We start from the raw sequence: 20,807 nt of genomic DNA on the forward strand, positions 1-20,807 counted from the left end.
ATATCCCCCGAACCTAGCTAAAACTAAAAACAAACTAAAAACTACTTCCAAAAATATTCAGCTTTGATATTAATGAGTTTTTTGGGTTCATTGAGAACATGGTTGTTGTTCAATAATAAAATTAATCCTCAAAAATACAACTTGCCTAATAATTCTGCACTCCCTGTACAGCCCCAGGGAGGTGACGGTGAAAGTGTAAATGCCCCAGGGACCGGGCTTCTAAAAACACATGCTCGGTAGTCTGTGCTTGTTGATTGGTTTTTCTTTCCCCGAATTTGCGACGTTGCAAATTCACAGGTACATAAAAAAAATATATATATATATATTTTGATGTTTTTTTGCTTGGGGGGTCGTGCTAGCGCCAAAGCTGAGAGCTCAAGGGCGACTCTCCCCTGGCTCCTTGTCTTTTGTTTCTTTTGTTTTATTACTTTTTTGTGAGACTCAGCTGAAGCCGAGTCCAAAGATGGCTGCGAACACTTACTGGTTTGAAGTGTTGGCAGCCAATCAGTGCTGTGCATTTTTCTGCCCAATCTCATTATTATTTGCAAAGTCATCGCAACCACAGATATACACATTTGGATTTTCTTTAATTTCTCCTAAACTACTGGACGGATTTAAACAAAATAACCAAAAGCACAATCTGCATACCAAAAGCTAGCTTTCTGCCAAATCTGGTGTAATTCTGTCCAGTGGTTCGGCCTGTAGGTGTGTTCAAATGTCCTGTGGGAATTAACATGGGAAACACAGCTTTTTTACCCTCCCTTTTTCTCAGCCCCTGCTTGATGGATCACCCTGAAACTTTCCATTCACAACAGGAATCACCGGGGCACTTTTTTTCGGGAAAATTTCGTAATGATTCATCAAACAGTGCCAAAGATATAGCCAAGTCAAAAAATGCTTTTCCTATGGAAATATGGTCCTAACTATCATCATATCATAATAACTTTTTTCGGCCACAAGAAGTGACCATAAAAGTATACACAATAAAAGTAACATACAATATAGATTAATAAATAAAAATAAGATAGAGGAAATAAACATGCATGAACAAAAACGCACACTCTGGCTCATAAAAGAGATCCATCAACAATAAAAATGCCCCGCTCAAAACAATAGAGATTTTCTCCCACTAAGTGCACATTTTTTAAAAGAGCAGGTGTTGAAAGTACACCAGAGCAGCCTTTGCAGATCTAATCCCCTTTTTATGGATAATTGGGACTAGGAACTGCATAGAAAGGTCTTTAAACTAATTACAAAGAAAATTAAATGCAGCATACTTTTGGGGGAGTATTAGTAACAAGGGCATAAAAGCACCTTAGCAGGGTTGTATTGGTCTAAGGGTAACCCCAGACTCCACCGCACAAAACCCAGCCTACATCTGGTGAGCAGGCACCTATCCCAGAAGGTATCCATCAACACAAGGTAAGGCTTAATAGAGGGAGAAAGATGAACTTCAGCATAGTCCCTGACGGACCACTCCTTGAACTCGAGACACTACCTCCAGAGCCTAGACCTGTTCAAGAAGGCAGTTTTGACCTACAATAAATCAGCCGTCTGATTTGAGGAAGGATTAGCAAAGAGGGATGGCCTATCCAATTTATCCATTTTAGAAGAGACCTAGCCAAGGGATTCTCTAGCCCCCTTCACACCTCAAACAGTCAAGAATAATCTCCCTATTTAATGAGCCATGTATATTGGCCCAAATGGAGCAAGCCTAACAGCATCCTCAATGTACTCTGTCCCAAGCTCCTGATGGATGATAAACATGGAGCATGAAGGAGGAACCCCTAGGATTCTCCTCAAGGCCCTATTATGCTCAACCTGAAGCACACTGGTATTCCCATGCCACCAAATCCCGTTCCCATATTTAAGGATAGGGACATTTCTTTCTATACACTTCCAGGAGAGGGACCATAGGTTGCTTTCCAATATTCTTGGCCAAATTAAAGACACCCCCCTACTGCACTGGCAAATTTGCACCTCACTCTAGCAATGCATGGCCCCCAGCTAAACCTGGTGTCCATAACCACACCAAGGTATGAGAACTCAGGGACCTGTGCAATGGGCTGACCATTAAGCACAATACCCTGGCTCCTATAGCTCTTCTGATTACATATCATGGTGAAGGTTTTAATACACTGGCTCCTATAGCTCTTCCGATTACATGTCATGGTGAAGGTTTTTGTTTGATTAGTAGCCAAGCCTAAGGAGCCCATAAAGGATACAAATTCCTGTAATAGATTATAAAGGCCATTTGGGGTTCTGGATAATAAAACCACATCATCTTCGTACAATACAATTGGGACTTTTTTCCGGCCAATCATGGGGACATCTGGGGTTGCACCAGATAGAGCCACTCTAATGTCATTAATATACAAAAGAAATAAAATTGGTGCCAATACACAGCCCTGCCTCACCCCACGTCCCAACTTGAAACTATCGGACCTCTCTCCAAGCGGGCCAAATCTCACAGATGCTGAGAAGTCAAAACGCAGAGCTCTTAAAAATTGGACCAACTCTGCCTCTACCCCAAAGTCTAAAATAATCTGCCGCAGTTTGGGACATATAGTGCTATCATAGGTGCACAAAAGGTCCATAGAGGGCAGGCAGACCGAGCCCTGTCTAGACATTGAGTATTTGCTCACCAAAAGGTATAAGTTTAGACATTGCTTGATTGTGCTGAGCCCCTGTCTGAACCCATACTTCACTTCCGTCAGTGTGCGGTCCATTTTAGCCAAGTGAGCAAATGCTCTAGGACTACCTTCCTGGCCATTTTAATTGCGGAGTCCAATAATGAGATAGGACGATAACACCCAGGAGAAGTACGATCGCCCTTCTTGAAGATGGCCACGATAACAGCAGTGCACCAGGAGGAGGGACCAGCTACCTTGCAGATTGCGTTAAAGGAATTACACATAAAGGGGGGGCCAGAAATCAGGAGCTGACTTATGAAGGTCCATGGGCACTCCATCAGGGCCAGGTGCTTTAATAAAAGAACTGTTCTGGATTGCTTCCAGAACTTCATCATACTAAAAATGAATGGCAAGGGGGAAGATTTACTCCTCTTCAACATAACACTGGTCTCTCCAAACTCAGTAGACTGCCTCAGCATGGTCAACCCAGGCCTCCTTACTGATAGACGTGACTATCGAGTTGGGTTTGACCACCAAAGGACTACTTCAGTTCACTTCCCGCCAGAAAGCCCTAGTGTCCTTCAGCTTACATGCCTTGATCAAATTGCACCAGGATCCATTTTGCAGTTCTTTGGTTCTTTTCTTTAGTACTAATTTATACATTGATCTACAACTTCTAATTTTGCTAGCATCCTGTGGAGATTCTCTAAGGGCCTCAATGTAGTGAGATTGAGGCCTGTCTACATGCCCATTTGAACCACCTAGACTCCGCCTGGCCAGATCCAGATTTGCACAGCTTTAGAAGCAGCTTAATAATTACCATGTTCAGCCGAGCAAAAGAATCAGCTTGCTTACTATAAGCAATGGTGAGACTAAGACAGTTGATTAAGGGCTAATGCAGGGAACACACGCCGGAAAACAGAGACTTCATGTTCGCAGTATTCCAAACCAGATGCAGACCCTGAGAATTGACCTCTAAAACGGTCAGCTCTTTACCCATAGACCCCCCCCCCCCAATAATTAAATAAAATGATACACAAATAGGATTATGATTGCTGTGGATGCTAGAGTCTACAGCTGCACCCTTCACCATGGATAGCAATGTCCTAGAAATAAAAACATAATTACCGAGGAATGGCAGCCCCTCTCAAAAGTAGCAGTGGCCGGACAGTTTGGGTCAAAGACCTCTGTAACATTTACAAGGCCCAGCGAGTTAATCTACAGCCATAGGGCTTAACCCCTCTTATCTCTGTACAATGGGTCAGACTCAAACCCCAGGTTAAGCCCTATTTGAGGATCCCTTTCTTTCTCTGTCAGTCCCAATTTGCTTTGAAGTCGCCACCTAGGATGACTTCAAACCCTTTACTCAAAAAAGCTAGCTTGAGCTCCAAGCCTTCAATGAAATTGTGAACCATATTAAAATTTACAGAGCAATCGGACTCAGATAGACCATTATAAAAGTTAATAAAAACAGTATGAAAATTGTCATGCCACCTAATAAGAAGAGCTTGAAACAAAGGGCAGTTAGAGGGAATCACATTCACTCTACAATCCAGGGTAGTCTTAATCCAAGCTGATAACCCAATCCTTGTATGGCCAGATGATGAGGGGATTGCGGAAACTTGAAAAGAATAAAAAACATTTGGACACAGAATATCAGCAGCCCAAGTTTCCTGGAAGAAGATTAAGTCATAGCCATAAACACAATTAATCCATTCCTCTTGATCCAATTTACTAGCCAGCCCTGCAGTGTTCCAAAAAATAACCTTGACTACCTGTATATAAGACACACTCAGATTAGGGTGATCCATGTGATGAAACTGTGAGGAATCAAAAAGATTAGGCTCCAACTGGCCCCTTCCTGCAAGCTGGGCATAAGCCCCAATGGAGTCCTGGACTACCGGTCGCGTATTGCGCCCGACCACTACCCGGGCCCGGGACTCCAACCTATCTCCAGAAGTCAGTCAATCACTGTCGGATAAATCCCCAAGAGGGGTAAAACAGTTATACAGTGGCAAAATTGGAAAGGGAAGCTGCCAATCTTGATGATAGAGGTCTTGCCTCACTTACAGAGCTCCTGGCCAGATCTCTATATAAAAAAAACTCAAGGAAAACAACGTAATCCTTGTGTCCTTAACAAACCCTTCTCCAGATGTCCGGATCAGTTCCCCATCAATCTCAAAATGTCTAAAAGAGATAACACAATCCCCCTTAAATTCCTTACACATTTCCCGACCCAACCCACCCTTATAGCCATGAATATTTCCTAGAAGAGGTTACCCCTGATGTTCTCATGCAGCCACTGCACAGCCTTGTTCATTAAGTCAATTGTAGACTCCTTGGTGCCTGGTGCTAGCACCGGAATATCCGCCAGGACAACCTCATAGGGAGAGACTGCAGATGGTAGGTCGCATTGAGAAGAATTCAGGTGAGCTGGAGCTTCCTTACTGGGTGTAGGTTGGTGGGGGCCATTAAGATTCAAGCCCCCAAAAGGGAGGATTCCTTTGCAAATCCTGGAAAACAGGCATAGGGGTGGGCTTCTTCTTCGGCACAGGAGCTTTGAGGATAACAAGAAGTCCAGACAGATTGATTATCAAGGCCTGGGGTGATAACCCCAGGCTGCACCATCCCCGACCCAACCTCCTTACCTCTGTCCCTGCCCTTATCACCCCTCTCAGACTCCACCTCCTCCTGGTGACTAACCCTGTGAATGTAATCATCACTAGGTTGGAGCAAAAGGCGGTCCAGCTTTAATTCAATAGCACCCAGCCAGACATAGAGAGTATCCAGTGTCTTAGAATAGGAAGCTTGAAGATCATCAAACATCTGGTCGAGCTTCACCAAAATTAGTTTTTCATCTAAAGGACCGGGAAAAGAATCAGGGATGGTGATAGTGGCATGTGCTTGAGCAGCTAAGGGATTTCTTCCATTTCCCTACTGCTGCCCTGGTCACAGCTCCCTGCTGTTGAGAGAGGCGAGCCCCCTACACCACACTAGTCAACACAGTTTCCTCAAGCAGGACTTCTTCTGGAACTGAAGAACAAGACACAGCTAGAGCGTTAACTACATCGCAGGGGTCAGTTAAAGGAATCTCAGTAGGGAGAATAACGGTGGCAGGGCTAGGGGATAACCCCTTAGGTGCAGATAAAGACAAACTACACTCAGCCAACACAATTTCCTTTTAAATGACCCCTACTGCTTGTAAAATAAAGCTGTCAAGGGGAGAGCCAGCAGGGCCAACAACAGTAGCAGACAGTGCAGAAGCAGCTTCGTGCTTTCCCGTTGCATACAATATGCACCCGGCTAGGCAGGCCCAAACAAGAAAACAGACAAGACAAAAACAGTACCTTATCGGCTCAAGTCGGAGATGAAATAGGGTATGCCCAGCCCAACCACAGCCAGGTGCGGGCAGGCCGTCTCTTGGCCCAGGCACAAGCCCCGAACAGTGGGAAGTTACCCCTGCAATTAAGGAAGCACCTCCAGGCATAAAAAATGCTTTGTGCAGGTCGGCGGCGGCAGGAATTGTTGGCCTGGAAGTCTTCTCCCGCTGCAGCTCTTCTTCACACCCCTCACGCAGCGGGAGCTTGTCCTTGCAATTAAGTAAGCGCCTACGGGTATTGAAAACGCTGTAGGCAGGCTAGCAGCAGCAGGAATTGTGGGCCTGGGAGTCCTCTCCCGCTGCAGCAGTCCTTCACACCCCTCCAAACTATAACTACCTACTGGCAACAGCCAGTAGGTAATATATTTAATATTTAAGAAGTGCTCCAGGGGTTCCCCCTGCATAGATGGGACTATGCAGTGCTTATGACTTTGATGAGGGTTCCCCTAGAAGAGAAGTAGGATTACAGTTAAGCAATTTATTCTTTGTTGTTTATGCATCAGTTTTCAGTACCTGCACCCTCAGGCCACTTTAGTGAATTACAACTGTTTGAGAAAGTAGCCTCTTTCTAGCATGGTTACCCCCATTTTTGGCCCGTTTGTCAGTGTGTTTGACTGTGTCACTGGGATCCTGCTAACCAGGACCCCATTGCTTATACTCTCTTTTTCCCAAATTTGTCAGTACATACTGGTAACCCAGTATCTCATCCCAAATTGGCATACTGGTGCCCCCTTATAAGTACCAAGTATATGGTCCCTAGGTACCCAGGGCATTGGGGTTCTAGGGGATCCCTATGGGCTGCAGCATTACTTTTGCCACCCATAGGGAGACCGTGCAAAGGCTACTAAATGACTGCCATTTCAGCTATGTGAAATGGTGCATGCACCATTTCACAGCCATTTACACTGCACCAGGTCACTTATAAGTCACCTATATGACAGGCCTTCCAACCCTGAAGGCTGGGTGCAAAGTACCTGTGTGTGAGGGCACCCCTGCACTAGCAGAGGTGCCCCCACGTCGTCCAGGACCATTTTCCCCGACTTTATGAGTGTGGGACGCCATTTTATGCGTGCACTGGACATACGTCAATACCTATGCCCAGCTTCACAATGGTAATGCTGAATATGGCCATGTAAGGTGTCTAACATTTTGGGAATTGTACCCGAATACAGATTCCAGTATTAGTTTTACAATTCCATGAACTCTGAGGGCTCCACAGTGAACCCCCAGTACTGCCATACCAGCCTTCTTAGGTTTTCCAGGCAGCCCCAGCTGCTGCCACCTCAAAGACAGGTGTCTGCCCTCCTGTTGCTCAAGCATCTCGAGCTCAGGAAGACAGAACAAAGCATTTCCTTTGGGAGAGGGGTGTTACACCCTCTCCCTTTGGAAATAGGTGTTACAGGCATGGGAGGGGCAGCCTCCCAGAGCCTATGGAAATGCTTTGAAGGGCACAGATGGTGCCCTCTTTGTATAATCCAGTCTACACCGGTTCAGGGACCTCCAGTCCCTGCTCTGGCACGAAAGGGGTGGTGCACAGAGCTCTTCCAGAGTGTCCCTGGGTTTTGCCATCTTGGATTCCAAGGTGGTGTGGCACTCTGCAAGCATCTGAGTGGCTAGTCCCAGCAGGTGACGTCAGAACCCTCCCCTGATAGGTGCTTACGTGTGTAGCTGACCAATCCCCCTTTCAGGGCTATTTAGGGTCTTTCTTCTGGGTGTTTCCTCAGATTCGGATTGCAAGACTCCAGCAGGAATCCTCTGCATCCTGTACTTCACCTTTTACCGAAGAAACTGCATCTGGATCCTCCAGGAACTCTACAAACTGCAACAAAGAAGCAAAGATGACTTCTGCAACATTGTATCTTCAGCTCCTGCTAGCAACTGCAACTGTTTCCAGGTCGTGGATCCTTGGAGGACTGCTTGTCTTCAGCCTGCACCAGAAGAACGAAGGAATCTCTCTTGAAGTGAAGGAATAACTTCCCTGCTTCAGCAGACACCCCTCTGCAGCGACGACCGGTGGTGTGGGTCCCCTCTTCTGATGAAGTGCAGGATCCAGCAACACGGATGGTGGACTGAAGTTGTCTCGATGGTCCTAAGGTCCAGCTGTCCAACTTGGAGATAAGAGCTTGCTTCCCAACGCAAGACAGTACCTCGTGCACTGCGTGATTTGCAGTTGCCAAGGCTTGTGTGCGACTTTCCGGGAAGTTCTTCGTGCACAGCCCCGGCCACAGCACTCCTTCCTGCGATGCACAGCTTCCTGAGTGGTTCTCCGGCGGGGTGGGATCCTTTTGTGTTGTGCTGCATGGTCCTCCATTTGCACCTTCTTTGTCCCTGTGCTGTGGGACTCCTGTGCACACTGCCTGGTCTTCTGAGGGCTCTCTGTTGCTGAGAGCCCCCTCTGTCTCCCCCTCCTGGGTAGATGCCACCAGGTTCCTCCTGGTTCCAGGCAGCGCCATTTTCCGCTAACCACGAGCTTTGCGTGTGCCAGGCTAGTTGGCAGAATCCAGCGACGCAAACCAGACTGGAATCTTCCATCCGGCGTGGGACATCATCTGCACTAACCAAGAACCCGCATTCGTCTTCTTGGGTGCAGTACTGGCTGTTCTTCTTCACCGGTGGTTCTTCTTTTGCACCTTCATCTAGGTTAGCAGGGGCTCCTGTTCTCCCTGGACTCTTCAGTGCTTCCTGGACTTGGTCCCCTTCTTCCACAGGTCTTCAAGTCCAGGAATCCATTGTTGGTGTCTTGCAGTCTCTTCTGGTTCTTGCATAATCTTCTATCACAGCTTCTTGGGTGTTCTAGGAAACTTACTGTGATTTACTCCTGTTTTCCTGGGCTATGGGGTGTGTTCTATTACTTACCTTTGGTGTTTTCATACACTCCCAGCGCCCCTCTACACACTACACTTGCCTAGGTGGGAAACCGACTTTCGCAATCCACTATTTTAGAATATAGTTTGTGTTCCCCCTTGGCCCAGTGCAACTTTCACTATTTGCACTGTTTTCTAACTGTTTAACGGCTATTTATGCATTCTAGAGTATATACTGTGTATATTACTTACCTCCTAAGGGAGTATAATCTCTAAGATATTTTTGTCATTGTGTCACTAAAAATAAAGTATCTTTGTTTTTGTAACACTGAATACTTTCTTTCATGTGTGTGAGTACTGTGTGACTACAGTGGTATTGCTAGAGCTTTGCATGCCTCCTAGATAAGCCTTGGCTGCTCAGCTACAGCTACCCCTAGACAGCCTGTCTTCTAGACAGTGACTACATTTCACTAATAAGGGATAACTGGACCTGGTATAAGTTGCAAGTACCTTTTGGTACCCACTACAAACCAGGCCAGCCTATTACAAACTGTCATACTATTTTGTAGTATTCCTGACTTACTTCTGGCTTTCGGTGATGTCTGTTTCAGCTACCTTGGAGACATAGTTGTCAGGCTGCCCTGTGCTTCTTGCTGAAAAATGAAAACCTCCTCCAGTGCTGTATGGTCATTTTTATTGGGTTCCATGCCTCTCCTGACCTCTGTGGGTCCACTCTGTCACTCGTTGGAGAAGACTATTTTCCACTGATTAGTGGGTGCGCTCCCCTTTTTACTGAAAGGGTGTTCTCCACTAGGTCTACACCTCCACGCCACAGGGCTCCCTGAGGGTGCTGAATCCCACACTGAATCCCATCTTTCACTGTCCTATCTCTAGGGTATTTCACTGTGCCATCCACTGCCTCTAAGAACCACACTCCCACCATATTTGCACTCATAGGTAAAAACTTGAAGTAGCAAGTGCATACATTTAGACTGCAAAGGCTGGACAGCAGTGACCCACAAAAAGACAGACCTGTAATGTTTGCATCTCTCTAAAGCAATGTAGTCCTCATGCCTGGAGAGGTGAGCAGTACCTGAGTGGCATAGGAAACCTTGCCCTGGCTTGGATCAGAATTTCATGAGTCACGATTGGTCCAATGATGAGCATTGACCACCAGACAAAGTGCATGAGTTTGAAAATGGCAGTAAGTAGTATCACACCTCAAAAGGCATGGAACCGATTGCTGTCAAAGGGAAATGAGACACAGAACATGGTAAACCTTGGCTCTGAGTCAAAATTATGGAAGCTTACAGAGAGGAAGCCAAATTGGCACAAAAGAATAGGCCTGTTTACAATGAGACTATTATTCTCATGGCTAGTCAGTGATGTAGTGAACATCAACAGTTATTTGGACTCCCTTGGAGCACAACATCAAAGGCTTGGAGGAATGTGGCTTAGTTGCAGATATTGCATTTATGTTGGTATGAGCCATCCTATGGGCTCTGCGTAGTGCCAAAAGATTCTTTGGAGTACTCTTGTATTCTTTTTGCACTGTTACAACTTCCCTCTTGTTCTTGTGTTCTCACTCTCAAGGTCATGCATTAGGTTCTGAATATTTTTTGTTTGCCACTCAGTTTTTCCTGAGGCTGAATTATTTTGTACTAACCTAAAACACAAGTACTGTGAGACTGTAACCATTGTTTTCTCGAAAACATCCTTCTGGAAAGTCTCTCTTAACACCCCAATGTTCTACATCTGGTGTTTATTTTGGTTGTACCATAAACAGCCTCCTGTCACAATTAAAGCAAATTGAAGGTTTATACCAGAGGTACAATTTGGTGTTTGAACCCTACCAGTGATGCAGTGTGCATGCTCTTTCGGCAAAATCTCTTGTTAACAGAAAAAGAAGCTTAATAAGGGGTTAGAGCCCGCCCATTACATACCATAACTTACCATAGGTTGACTCCCACACCACTCTCGTTTCTCTGCTTCTGTTGGTTAGTGCTTCCTGCAGCATGGGTGTTGTCCCTGCCATGGAGCGTGGCCCTGGTTCGGCTTCCTGTCTGCGGCCAGTGTCGTTCCACTGGCAGCAGACTCCTGCAAGTACTTTTTTTTAACTTTTTGACATGCACTCAGAAGAGTGCATGTATCTGCAGTCCCTCTCACTCCCACGCCCCATACTTGTGTTGCTTTGCCCCCACACACCTCCCACTGTCCGTTCTTGCTGCTCCCTCTCTCGTGCCTTCATCATATTGTTATGCTCTCCACCCCAACTGTCTTTTGTTGCTGCTCCCTTCCTGCTCCTCCACACCTCCCTCTCCTCCACACCTCCCTCGTGCGTCTTGCCCCCTTTTGTGCTTTTTTTGACATATTGCACAAAAACGTGGGTCGCTACGCAACATGGCTTAAAGAAAAAAAGCCATATGACGTGGTCAGTCCTGGCCGCTCCATAGTGCTTTTTTCTTTAAACCATGCTGCACAGCCTGAGCTGCTGTTCCACATAGCTTAAAATAAAGGGAAAAGTGCCATGATGCGATCAACACTGGCCGTGTCCTCGTGTTTTTGTTTTTTTTCTTTAATTAAAGCAATGTTGCACAGGAGCCTGCGCCGGTCTTCAATATGTCAAAAAAAAAATGACAAAGACAATAAATCTTGCATAGGCAAAACCATTTGGATTTGCCAACGATTCTTGGATGTTCTGCTGATGCAAAAGTTTGGGATCTGGATGTAACCTCGGCTGCAACACAAGAATCCCCACAAGCTCAAAGTATTTTCTTAGCCCCTTAATCGCCCATCATCCTAAAAGGCAAGACCACGTAAATGGAATGGTATATCAATCAACTTTACATACCTTATCCTAAATATAGAAATAACAAAGGGCAGACTTAACAAAGAGGCGCACACTGGCAGCCCAGTTGCATTCTGTCTGAACTTCATTAGTACAAGCACCCTCTCCCACTCAAAACAAAAGAAATAACCTAGAGAACAAGCATTTGCAATACAACGGATCTCTGGTTTGCTCAAGTTAGAGCTATTAGTGTTGTAAATTCCTAACCAGACTTTTTTGCCACAGAAACTGAAAATTAAAAGTAGAACAGTTGACAGAAGTGAGTCATTTCAAAGCACCACAGCCATCATGAGCGTGAGCACGAGAGATATTGGCTCCATGTATGAATGTCTAGAAAGGATCGCAACTGGGATGAAAGGCAAACCGAAACCAGAGGAAGGGCCATCACACGCTGTAACAGGAGGAAGCGTGATGTAGTGTGATGTCCAACAAAAATGTTCACATAGTGAAATCGTTGGGAGGGAACTCAGCACACAAAGGAGGGACAATTCACAAAATGCACCTATAAAAATGAAGCATTTAAGAAGAGCACAAAGAATAAATAGCAGTAGTGGGCGTGGTTAAAAGCCCACAGAGAGATTACAACAGGCCAGAGCTCTTGCGCAATCAACCCTAAAAAATGAACCTCCTGCCCCAAGAAAATACGACATAGCAGTACCACCCACCCTAGAAGAAATACCTTGAATCAGACAAACAAAGCATTTAGCATTCACTACAAAAACAAATAGACCTATTTAAAAAAACACCACATTTGTGGTGCTATCCTCAGATTTCTCCCAAACTCATCACATGTTCACACAGAAATAAATTCTCTTAAGGCATAATATTATCCCCTACACCCCTAGGGCATGGAGTGCCGTGTGATGAGGCTCAGGACTGCCTCATCACACTAATTTAATGATTTCCACATGCCTGGTAGACTTGAGAATAAATGCTCGTATTAGCTATTTTATAAAAACTATTTTTTTTAAATGATGTTTTCAGCTATTCTGCATTCAATGGGATAAAGGACATCATAGTGTATCGGAATGATTATGGATTAGGCGATTGAAGTAAAACCGAATGACCACTGATATTTGTAAAATTGGATTTTCAGTCCCCTCCCCTGAGCAGTGTGATTCACCTTTGTCGAAAGACTGATTCTTTTTTTTTTTTTTTTTTTTTTTATGTATTTACTTCAGATCGAAGACAGCGTTTTAAATGATGACGACCTTGGAGACAGCTGCCATGAGGACTTCCTTCGCAAGTATGTTGTCTAACACTTTTGTTTTCCATGATTCTGGAAATGTAGCAAATGCGTTTTGTCGTTGCATTTTTTGTTATCTAGTATTGTATGGACCAAGGGGAGAGAGACTTGCAGAAGGAGGTAAACCACTGGTGTTTTTTTTATTAGCATGTCTTAGGTCAAACGTATCTTCTCCAGTGTTGTCGCCACACATACAATGAATGAGTGGTACTAACTACATCTGTTTCTGGACAGTACTCACAATCTCTGGCTTCCACCCTCTAATGGCCTCAGATGGGTGTTGCGGCTTGTGATGTCATGAGAAGAAGCATGTGGAATAAGTTAACAGAGAATGCCCACCGTTACATGTTTTGCTTTGGTTGCCTGCCTATTGTATCCTTTGGATGTCTTTTGGCATAGGAGAATGTAACTGTCGTGGAATGAGCAACACCTTACACCACCAACTCATTACACCCCCCACACCCCGCAGCATCTGGGGAGTGCTTTTAAAATGACACTAAGTAGAGTTACTTAAGACTTGGAGTATGGGTGATGGGGGCATTTGCAGGATTATTTAACTGATTTAATGAAGTTGATGCTCTTTTAAGATCTGATCTTTGAGACGGCTTTGGCTGTTTTGCCTGACTATGTTTTTCCAAAACAATAATACATGTTAAACAAGCATAGAAGGGGTTTGGTCAGCAGGCGTCATCCGTTGCTCAATTACACTGTCATTCACAATTTGCATCCACATCATACAGAATAGGGCAGCAGGTCAGCCCACTTTACATATTGTTTCCCTCCACGTTGATTTACTGCACAAAGCTTGTGCACATTATATTTTAACATTAAGTGCCAGATATGTATTTTGCTTGCATTCTGACTGCCCTGTTAGTTGGGGTTTTAGTGCTTGATTTATTATTCAGAGGATTGGCCATCCTCTTCCGGAGCAACAGAGTAATTTACTCCGTCCCCCTGGTGGAGGACTTGATCACCAAATTATGAAATGTCCATCAGTCCGACAGACATTTCAATCATTCACAGTGACTGAGCCGTACTGTGACGTTTCCAACGTTTTTTTTTTTTGTAAACTATTTTCAAAAACAAAACCCGAAAGTGGTTTTTGTTTTTGAAAATAAATAAAACCAAAGACCCCCCTTCTTTGTATGGCAGTCATCTCCGATGGCTAGGTAGCTTTTTGTATTTTTTTTTATTGCCTCTTACCACTAGGGTTTTCCTAACTATGACCGGCAGTAAAAAAATTGATTTATGTCCGCCCAGTCAAATTGAGCAGGTAAACATGTAGCCAATTCTCTGACGACCCTTACCCCTTCGGGCCATCTGAGAAGCTTGGAGACTGCAGAGACAGTGTAGCCTTCACTGTGGCCAAACTATGGTCCACCCGCTTCTAAATTCAGCAGGCGGTCCATTTTGTTGGCAGTAAGCTTGCTTAGTTGCTATTGCGACAGAGTATGCTTAGTGCCAACATATAAATCTGGCCCTTATTTTCCATCTGCTTTTTTATGTTGCTGTTTATGAAGTCTTTTAGTTGCATTGTAGTATCCTACAATCTTAATGCTTTGTTAGGCTCTCCACTACTGCTGATTGCATCTGCGTTGCCATGTAGGGTAGGATATGGCATCTCACAGTTCGGCTGAGAGATGTTTTCCTGATGGTTGGTTCAGGTTAGGCTATAAACACAGGAGCACGTGCTTACCAAAAAAAGTTCTCCGATGGCTTCACAAGAAAAAGATGTTATGTGCATTTTATGTATCTTTCCCCTCATGTCAGGAGGCTTTAAAGGGATGCAGAAAAGTGAAGGCCAGGAGCTGGGGTATAAAGAGAGTGAGTGATGGTGGATGAGGGATAGAATGAAGAAAAGGGCAATTAAAGAGAAAAGAAGAAGCATGGCGGGAAAAGAAGCAGAAGAGATATGGGAAGGACAGAATGGCAGAGAAAGAATGAGAGGAAAAATGGAGGCAGAGAGAGTAGTGGAAGAGCTAGATGGAAAGCTAATTTGAGGGGGCCGCAACAGGGAGGGGGAACTAAAGTGGAATGTAGAGGGTTATATAAAAAACAAGGACAACTAGAGAGAGTGTGTGGCACAGTAGATTGAGACCAAAGAAGGAGTTGGAGTTTCAATGTGAAGGAGGGAGACTAACGGAAAAAGAGAGTCTAGAGACAAACAAGTCGGCCAGAGTAGCACCTCTGAGACAATACTCCACGCTGATAACTGACCAATGTTCTGGCACCCAGAATTCCTGGATTACTGTGTGTGGAAACACTGAATCCGATTTTACCAGTTGGTAACAGTGGGTGGATCGGGGCAGGGACTGGCCTCTCCTTGTGCTCGCCGCTTACGGGATGTTATTTCCCATTCTTGGGTTAAAAGCACATAATTACGTGGTGCAGTGATGCAAATCAGTGATTCCAGACCAAGTGACTGAAAGTAAAATGTCTGTGAGAAATAGATGATTCTAAACACACATTAAACTAATAAAACTTTTTATTGACCCAGTATACTTTAGCAGGCACCTTTACAGAAATTGAAATCTGGCTAGCACAGACAGGTGGATTTTCTCCCATGAGGCATTAATCTCTCCAGATGGCTTCCATCTGCTGTTGCATGTTGCCACTCGCTTCATTGCGAGTGCCCTGTGAAGGATTTTGAAAACTTGACCACTCTCTTGATGGTAACTTTTTGTTTGTTCGTATTGGCGTATGCTTTGTGTTTCTGCTTTTAGACCTCCCCCCCCCCCCCACCACCAACACACACACTCTCCCCTCCCCCAGGGGACCCTGCTCTGCATGTTGGGACAGCCACTACCACCGTGGGATTCCCCTCACCTCTGAGTCTAAGGAGGGGGAAAAGGGAATAAAGCACAACTTCCTGATTTCTGTATGAGCACGTCTGCGATTACTGCAACCCAGTTTTGCACAGAGGCACAACACTGACTAATATTCAGAAAACTGGTTGAATTAGGTTGTTGCTTATGACGTCTGTTCTATTGATGCCTGAACCATGACATAAGCATATGTCAGCGGAACACTGAACAAGCTCATTGGAGCACTGGCCTGAGCAAAACGTGTTGGATAAATCATGCAAAAGTTGAAACCAATAAAAGGAAACATACAACCCCATAATTATCTTGGATTAGTGTATATTTCACAAAACTTGTGTGGAGTGCTGATAAATTCTACCCAATACCATCTCGAAATTCTGTCTGATCCAAAGGAATAATTTTTATCTTGGGGAGAGATTCAAAAAGAGTGCAGCTTTAAGAAACAATGGATATCAACTTAATGCAGTCTTATTGAAGTCAAACCACAGCAGTTTCAAACAAGAAGTCTGGTCTTCAAAAAATGATCCTGATGTCGCCTTGTGCAAGGCATTACACAGTAGTACACTTTCAGATAGATAGTCAAGCCAGAGTTGTTCCAGCTACTAATAGAAGCTGATTTCTATCAGCTTGGGTCTGGCAGCAATCCATGCGCGCTGGTCTCCTGATTGTCATTACAGGAAGGACTGTGTTTGCTAAGCTGCGGTTTCCTGGGAGCAGCACAGCATCAGCAGGAACTTTTTAGAGTGTATTTGCTAGTAGAGACTTTACTTTTGTGAAAAGGTACCTTTTGGATATTCTGATCCGCCAAACTTTCAGAAACAATTTGAGGGATTATGGGTTATGTGCCCCTGAGACAGTATATAGCCTGGCGCCAGCCAGGTAGTGAGTCAGTGCTGCAATGTCAGTCTTTTTGTTTCCTATTTGACTATTGCCATTGAGTTCTAGGCTCCCATCTGTGCAGTCTGTCACTCTGTCTAGTATACGCCACTGTCTGAAATTGAAAGTGTGGTATCGAGAGGTTCAGATAGGTGATGGTCAATTAACAGTTAGGAAAGTACTTACTTTGCCCCACCCTAAGCATACTGCATACTGACTGTGGCATATAACCTTTTGGATGTTCATTCTAAAATACCTCTAAATATATTTCAAACATTCATTCCATAGCATAGTTCAAAGTGTTTGTTATTGGTCCACAAAGGTCAGATTCTTTCTGTGTTTTCAGGAAATTCACCTGAGATATATTTCTTCAATCCTTTATTCGAATTTTATTAAATTTCATAAAAGTACGAATAACCAACAAATACATCATAAAACTATTTAAACATATTAAAAGGGTCCCAAACAGATCAATTTAAATAGGATAAGAAGCAGTCAATTTACATGAGAAAACAATGGTATATACTACTTTCGAAACATAATCACTAACAGAAATACTATTGCACTTTATGGTTAAACCCTATTAAGAGCTGCCACGTTAGACATTACATCATAAAGTACTTTAAGTGACAGCGACAGCTTGAGCATTCGAAGCCCAAGACAATCACTATCCAAGACAATTCTGTACTAGTCATGACAGAGCGCTGGCGTATAGCCCGCTGCATATAAGTTGCCACGAAGTGGCATAACTTTACTGTGGATAACCTTTGAAGAAACTCCAGGGCAGCCCTGCACTACCTTATATTAGCCTGAATTAGAAATGGTAGAATGTATGCAGATCTCAGTGCAGAATAGAATTTAAAAAAGAGAATAAAGTGCATAGTGCTTTGTGTAGACAATCCATCACACAGACAGGCTGGGAGAGTAGTGGAAAAATTACCATGTGTCAGATACGCAACTAGAGAATGAGCAATGTTCAAACATAATCTAACCAACAGCTACCTGTTTTGTAGGTTATTCACCCACAGTGCCTAGGCAAGTTATAATTTGGGTGTGAGCTACAACTGTCGACAGACCAACATTTGTTGATATCCTTTCCTCTGCACATCTATCTAAGAAGACTTTTGTCAAATATTTCCGAAAGCTGGGGCTGAAGGTGGTAGGATTCAGGAAAAACTCTTCTAAGGACACCCAATTATAGGTCTTGGATATATATGAGAGCCAAGGTGTTTTAAGACTTTTTCCAGGGCCAGGCAATCATTCAGGACTGCACGATTAAACATAGTCCCTTCCTCCGTCCAAATCCTTAACCATAGCAGATGGGGCTGCAATCTCACAAAATTGCTTATGTGCCCATAGCCAATTTCCAGCTGACATACATGATTGCTGGTAGATTTAGGTACAGCGAGCAGTTGCTTTATGAACCCGTTTTTCACTTTCTCCAGCCCCCGCTGATCACAAATGCCCCAAACACCTGCACCATAGGTTGCACCGGAGCGGCATTTGGCTGTATAGATTTCCAACTACTCTTTAATAGGTTTGCTGCTTCATCTAGTGGCAAAACCTAAGACTGCTAAAGTAGCTACCCTACCATCTTACAGTGTGTGCCATCTCTTTCTATCATCAAATAGCACGCCAAGGTAGGAGTACCATAAAACCCTCCTGATCTTAGTCCTGTTGACAAAAAAAAAGTCCTGCAAGCCCTAGCACGATGGTCATAAACCATAACCTGTGTTTTAGACTGATTAACTGCTAGATCTAAATTGGACATAATGATGCAAAACTGATCTGGTAGTGGTTGCAACCCATTTGCAGTTCTTGTCAGCAGAACAGTATCATCGGCATAGGCCAAAGCAGGAATACTGCACCTACCTACCGTTGGCCAGTCATTGTCAATATATTCAGAAGGTGCTTCTCTATGCCATTAACGTATAGAGAAAAATGAAAAGGGGCCAACGTACACCCTTGGCGTACCCCATGTTCTATTTTAAAACTTTCTGTGATTTCTCTTGCTGGACCGTATCTTACAGTTGGCATGACATCAGTATGGAGCTCACTCAGGAAATCTATGATTGTGGGCTCAACCCCCATCTCAGCCATTATTGCCCAGCGCTTCGGCCTGTTGACTGAGTCAAAGGCCGCGCTCACGTCCACGTATGCCACATAGTTTGCCCCCCTTTGCCAGTGTGTATTTGCTTATTAACTTATACAGGTTAAGGCATTGCTCTACAGTTCTCAGCCATGCCTGAAACCCAAACTAAAGATCAGAAAGGATGTTGTTGTAGTTCGCCCAGGTTAGCAAATGGTCCACTGGGACTTTGCCCATTACCTTAGCTGTCGAATTGATTAAAGAGATCGTCCGATAACACTTCAGGTCATCCTCAGCTCCTTTTTTAACAATGGGTACAATTATTGCATGCAACCATGACTTTGGGGGACCCATGTGAAGTGCAACCTTGAGAACATTGGTCAGAAGGGGAGCCCACAGAGATAAATTGACACCAAAAAGGTCGGCTGGGATCCCGACTGGGCCTGGCGCCTTCAGTACAGGACACTTCTTAATAGCCTCAATTACATCAGAGACCTCTATATCTAGATTGCAAACAGGTCAGGCAGTAACCAACCGAGTTAATGATGGCGTTGTTTGAGAACTAATAGTCACCTGCCCTTCCAATATAAGAGATTCCTGATATAGCTGTAAGGAAGTGCCTGACCCATACCTCTGGGAAAATTACTGTATCCACCACTGCCCTGATCGTTATTCAGGTAATTTCCGGTCATTGTTTGCCAGAACAGACTGCTGTTCTTTAGCTCCGTATCCTTGACCACATCATGATAGGCTTCCTCCTTCACTAGCCATTTCCTGGCATGTAGTACAACCTTCTAGTCCCTTCTACAGGAACAAACCCTTTCCTGATCTCTTGGTGTATCTTCAAGAGACTTCAATATTAAGTTGTGGGCCTTAGTACAAGTAGTATTTAACTATCTAGTCTGCTTCAATCGGGTGGACTTCGTGATGACAGTAAGCATCTCTCATGCTACCCGGCATATTTTATCAAAACTATTTAGTATTGATTCAAACCCCGCCCTCACATTCCTCCAAACATTGCATGAACTCACTGTAGGAGGAACCAATCAAATTTGAGAGGAAAGGGTCCTCATCGACTTTACCCCAGCTTACAGTCAGCCCTTTGTTGGCACTAAAAGATAACAGTGAAGGGAATGAATAGACTAAATCCTGCCTTTTCCTGTCTGTGTGACCACTTATCGTGATTGTGCGAGAGCAGGATAAAATCGATAAGACTGAAACGACCATGCCCGCTAATGTAGGGGTCTCAACTAGGCCATTGCTAGAGGAGTCTAGGGCAAATATCAAGTTGTGCTTCATCTAAAGCAGATTAAATGCATCCCCCAAATGACTATGGCACAATTGCATAGGCTCTCCGTCAGTGGTCAGGAAGTCACAAGATTTAGTGGGAGCTGTACAGTGTTAAACGTTGAAGTTCCCCATCCAAACAATTACCTGGCTACACTCCAAGGCACTCAAACATAATTCCATGTCATCCTGCAAAGATTTCACAATAACCAAATTATTAGTATCAAACACATTATAATATAAGTTCACTAATAATATATGTTCAGTGTCCCACTTCAGGAGGATGAGCTGATAATGGGGGGAGGCCAAATTAGTCTGGATAACAAGACCTGGAAAGGTAAGAGCCACTAGCGTTTCTAGTCTTCTTTTATAGAAATCTTCCACTAGTGATGTTACCTGTAAGCAAAAAAACGCATAGGTTTCGATAAAATTAATCCACTCCGGGTTCTCCAGTTTGGTGCTTAAACCTGCGAAATTCCAGGAAGCAAAGCCAACTCCCACAGAAACACCAGGGCTCAGCTGCGGAATTGCAACAGACCTATCCAAAGTTGGGGAGAGGAGGGGGAGAGTTAGATAGATCAGACATGCGCTTCCCCGCCAGCTCCCTGGCCGTCCAATGGCTTTATACCACCTGATTCGCCCTCTGTCACTCGAGTTGATCAAGCCCTATAAGTGGGGAGAATCTATTCTCAGTTGTCATGGGATGGACTGGAATGTGACGCAAAGGCTTGAAAATGTCGGGAGGCCTATAGAAGTAGCCCAGGGCAGAATTTCGATGGTTGAGTATATTTAAATGTAGTGAATCTAAATTGGAATAATTTGA

The 20,807-nt window shown here is 44.3% G+C and overlaps 1 protein-coding gene across 5 annotated transcripts in view; it reads left to right on the top strand.

The window, feature by feature from the left end:
- The window catches only part of C9orf72 (C9orf72-SMCR8 complex subunit), a 228,434-nt gene that overhangs the window by 84,844 nt on the left and 122,783 nt on the right, over positions 1-20,807 (top strand). For all 5 annotated transcript variants that reach the window (XM_069240640.1, XM_069240656.1, XM_069240670.1 and 2 more), the window contains one exon: positions 12,846-12,910. In XM_069240640.1, the coding sequence (XP_069096741.1) occupies positions 12,846-12,910 (65 nt within the window). The remainder of the gene's footprint in view (positions 1-12,845; positions 12,911-20,807) is intronic.

The sequence above is a fragment of the Pleurodeles waltl genome, chromosome 1_2 (genome assembly GCF_031143425.1).
Source record: "Pleurodeles waltl isolate 20211129_DDA chromosome 1_2, aPleWal1.hap1.20221129, whole genome shotgun sequence".
In the NCBI taxonomy this organism is placed as follows: Eukaryota; Metazoa; Chordata; class Amphibia; order Caudata; family Salamandridae; genus Pleurodeles; species Pleurodeles waltl.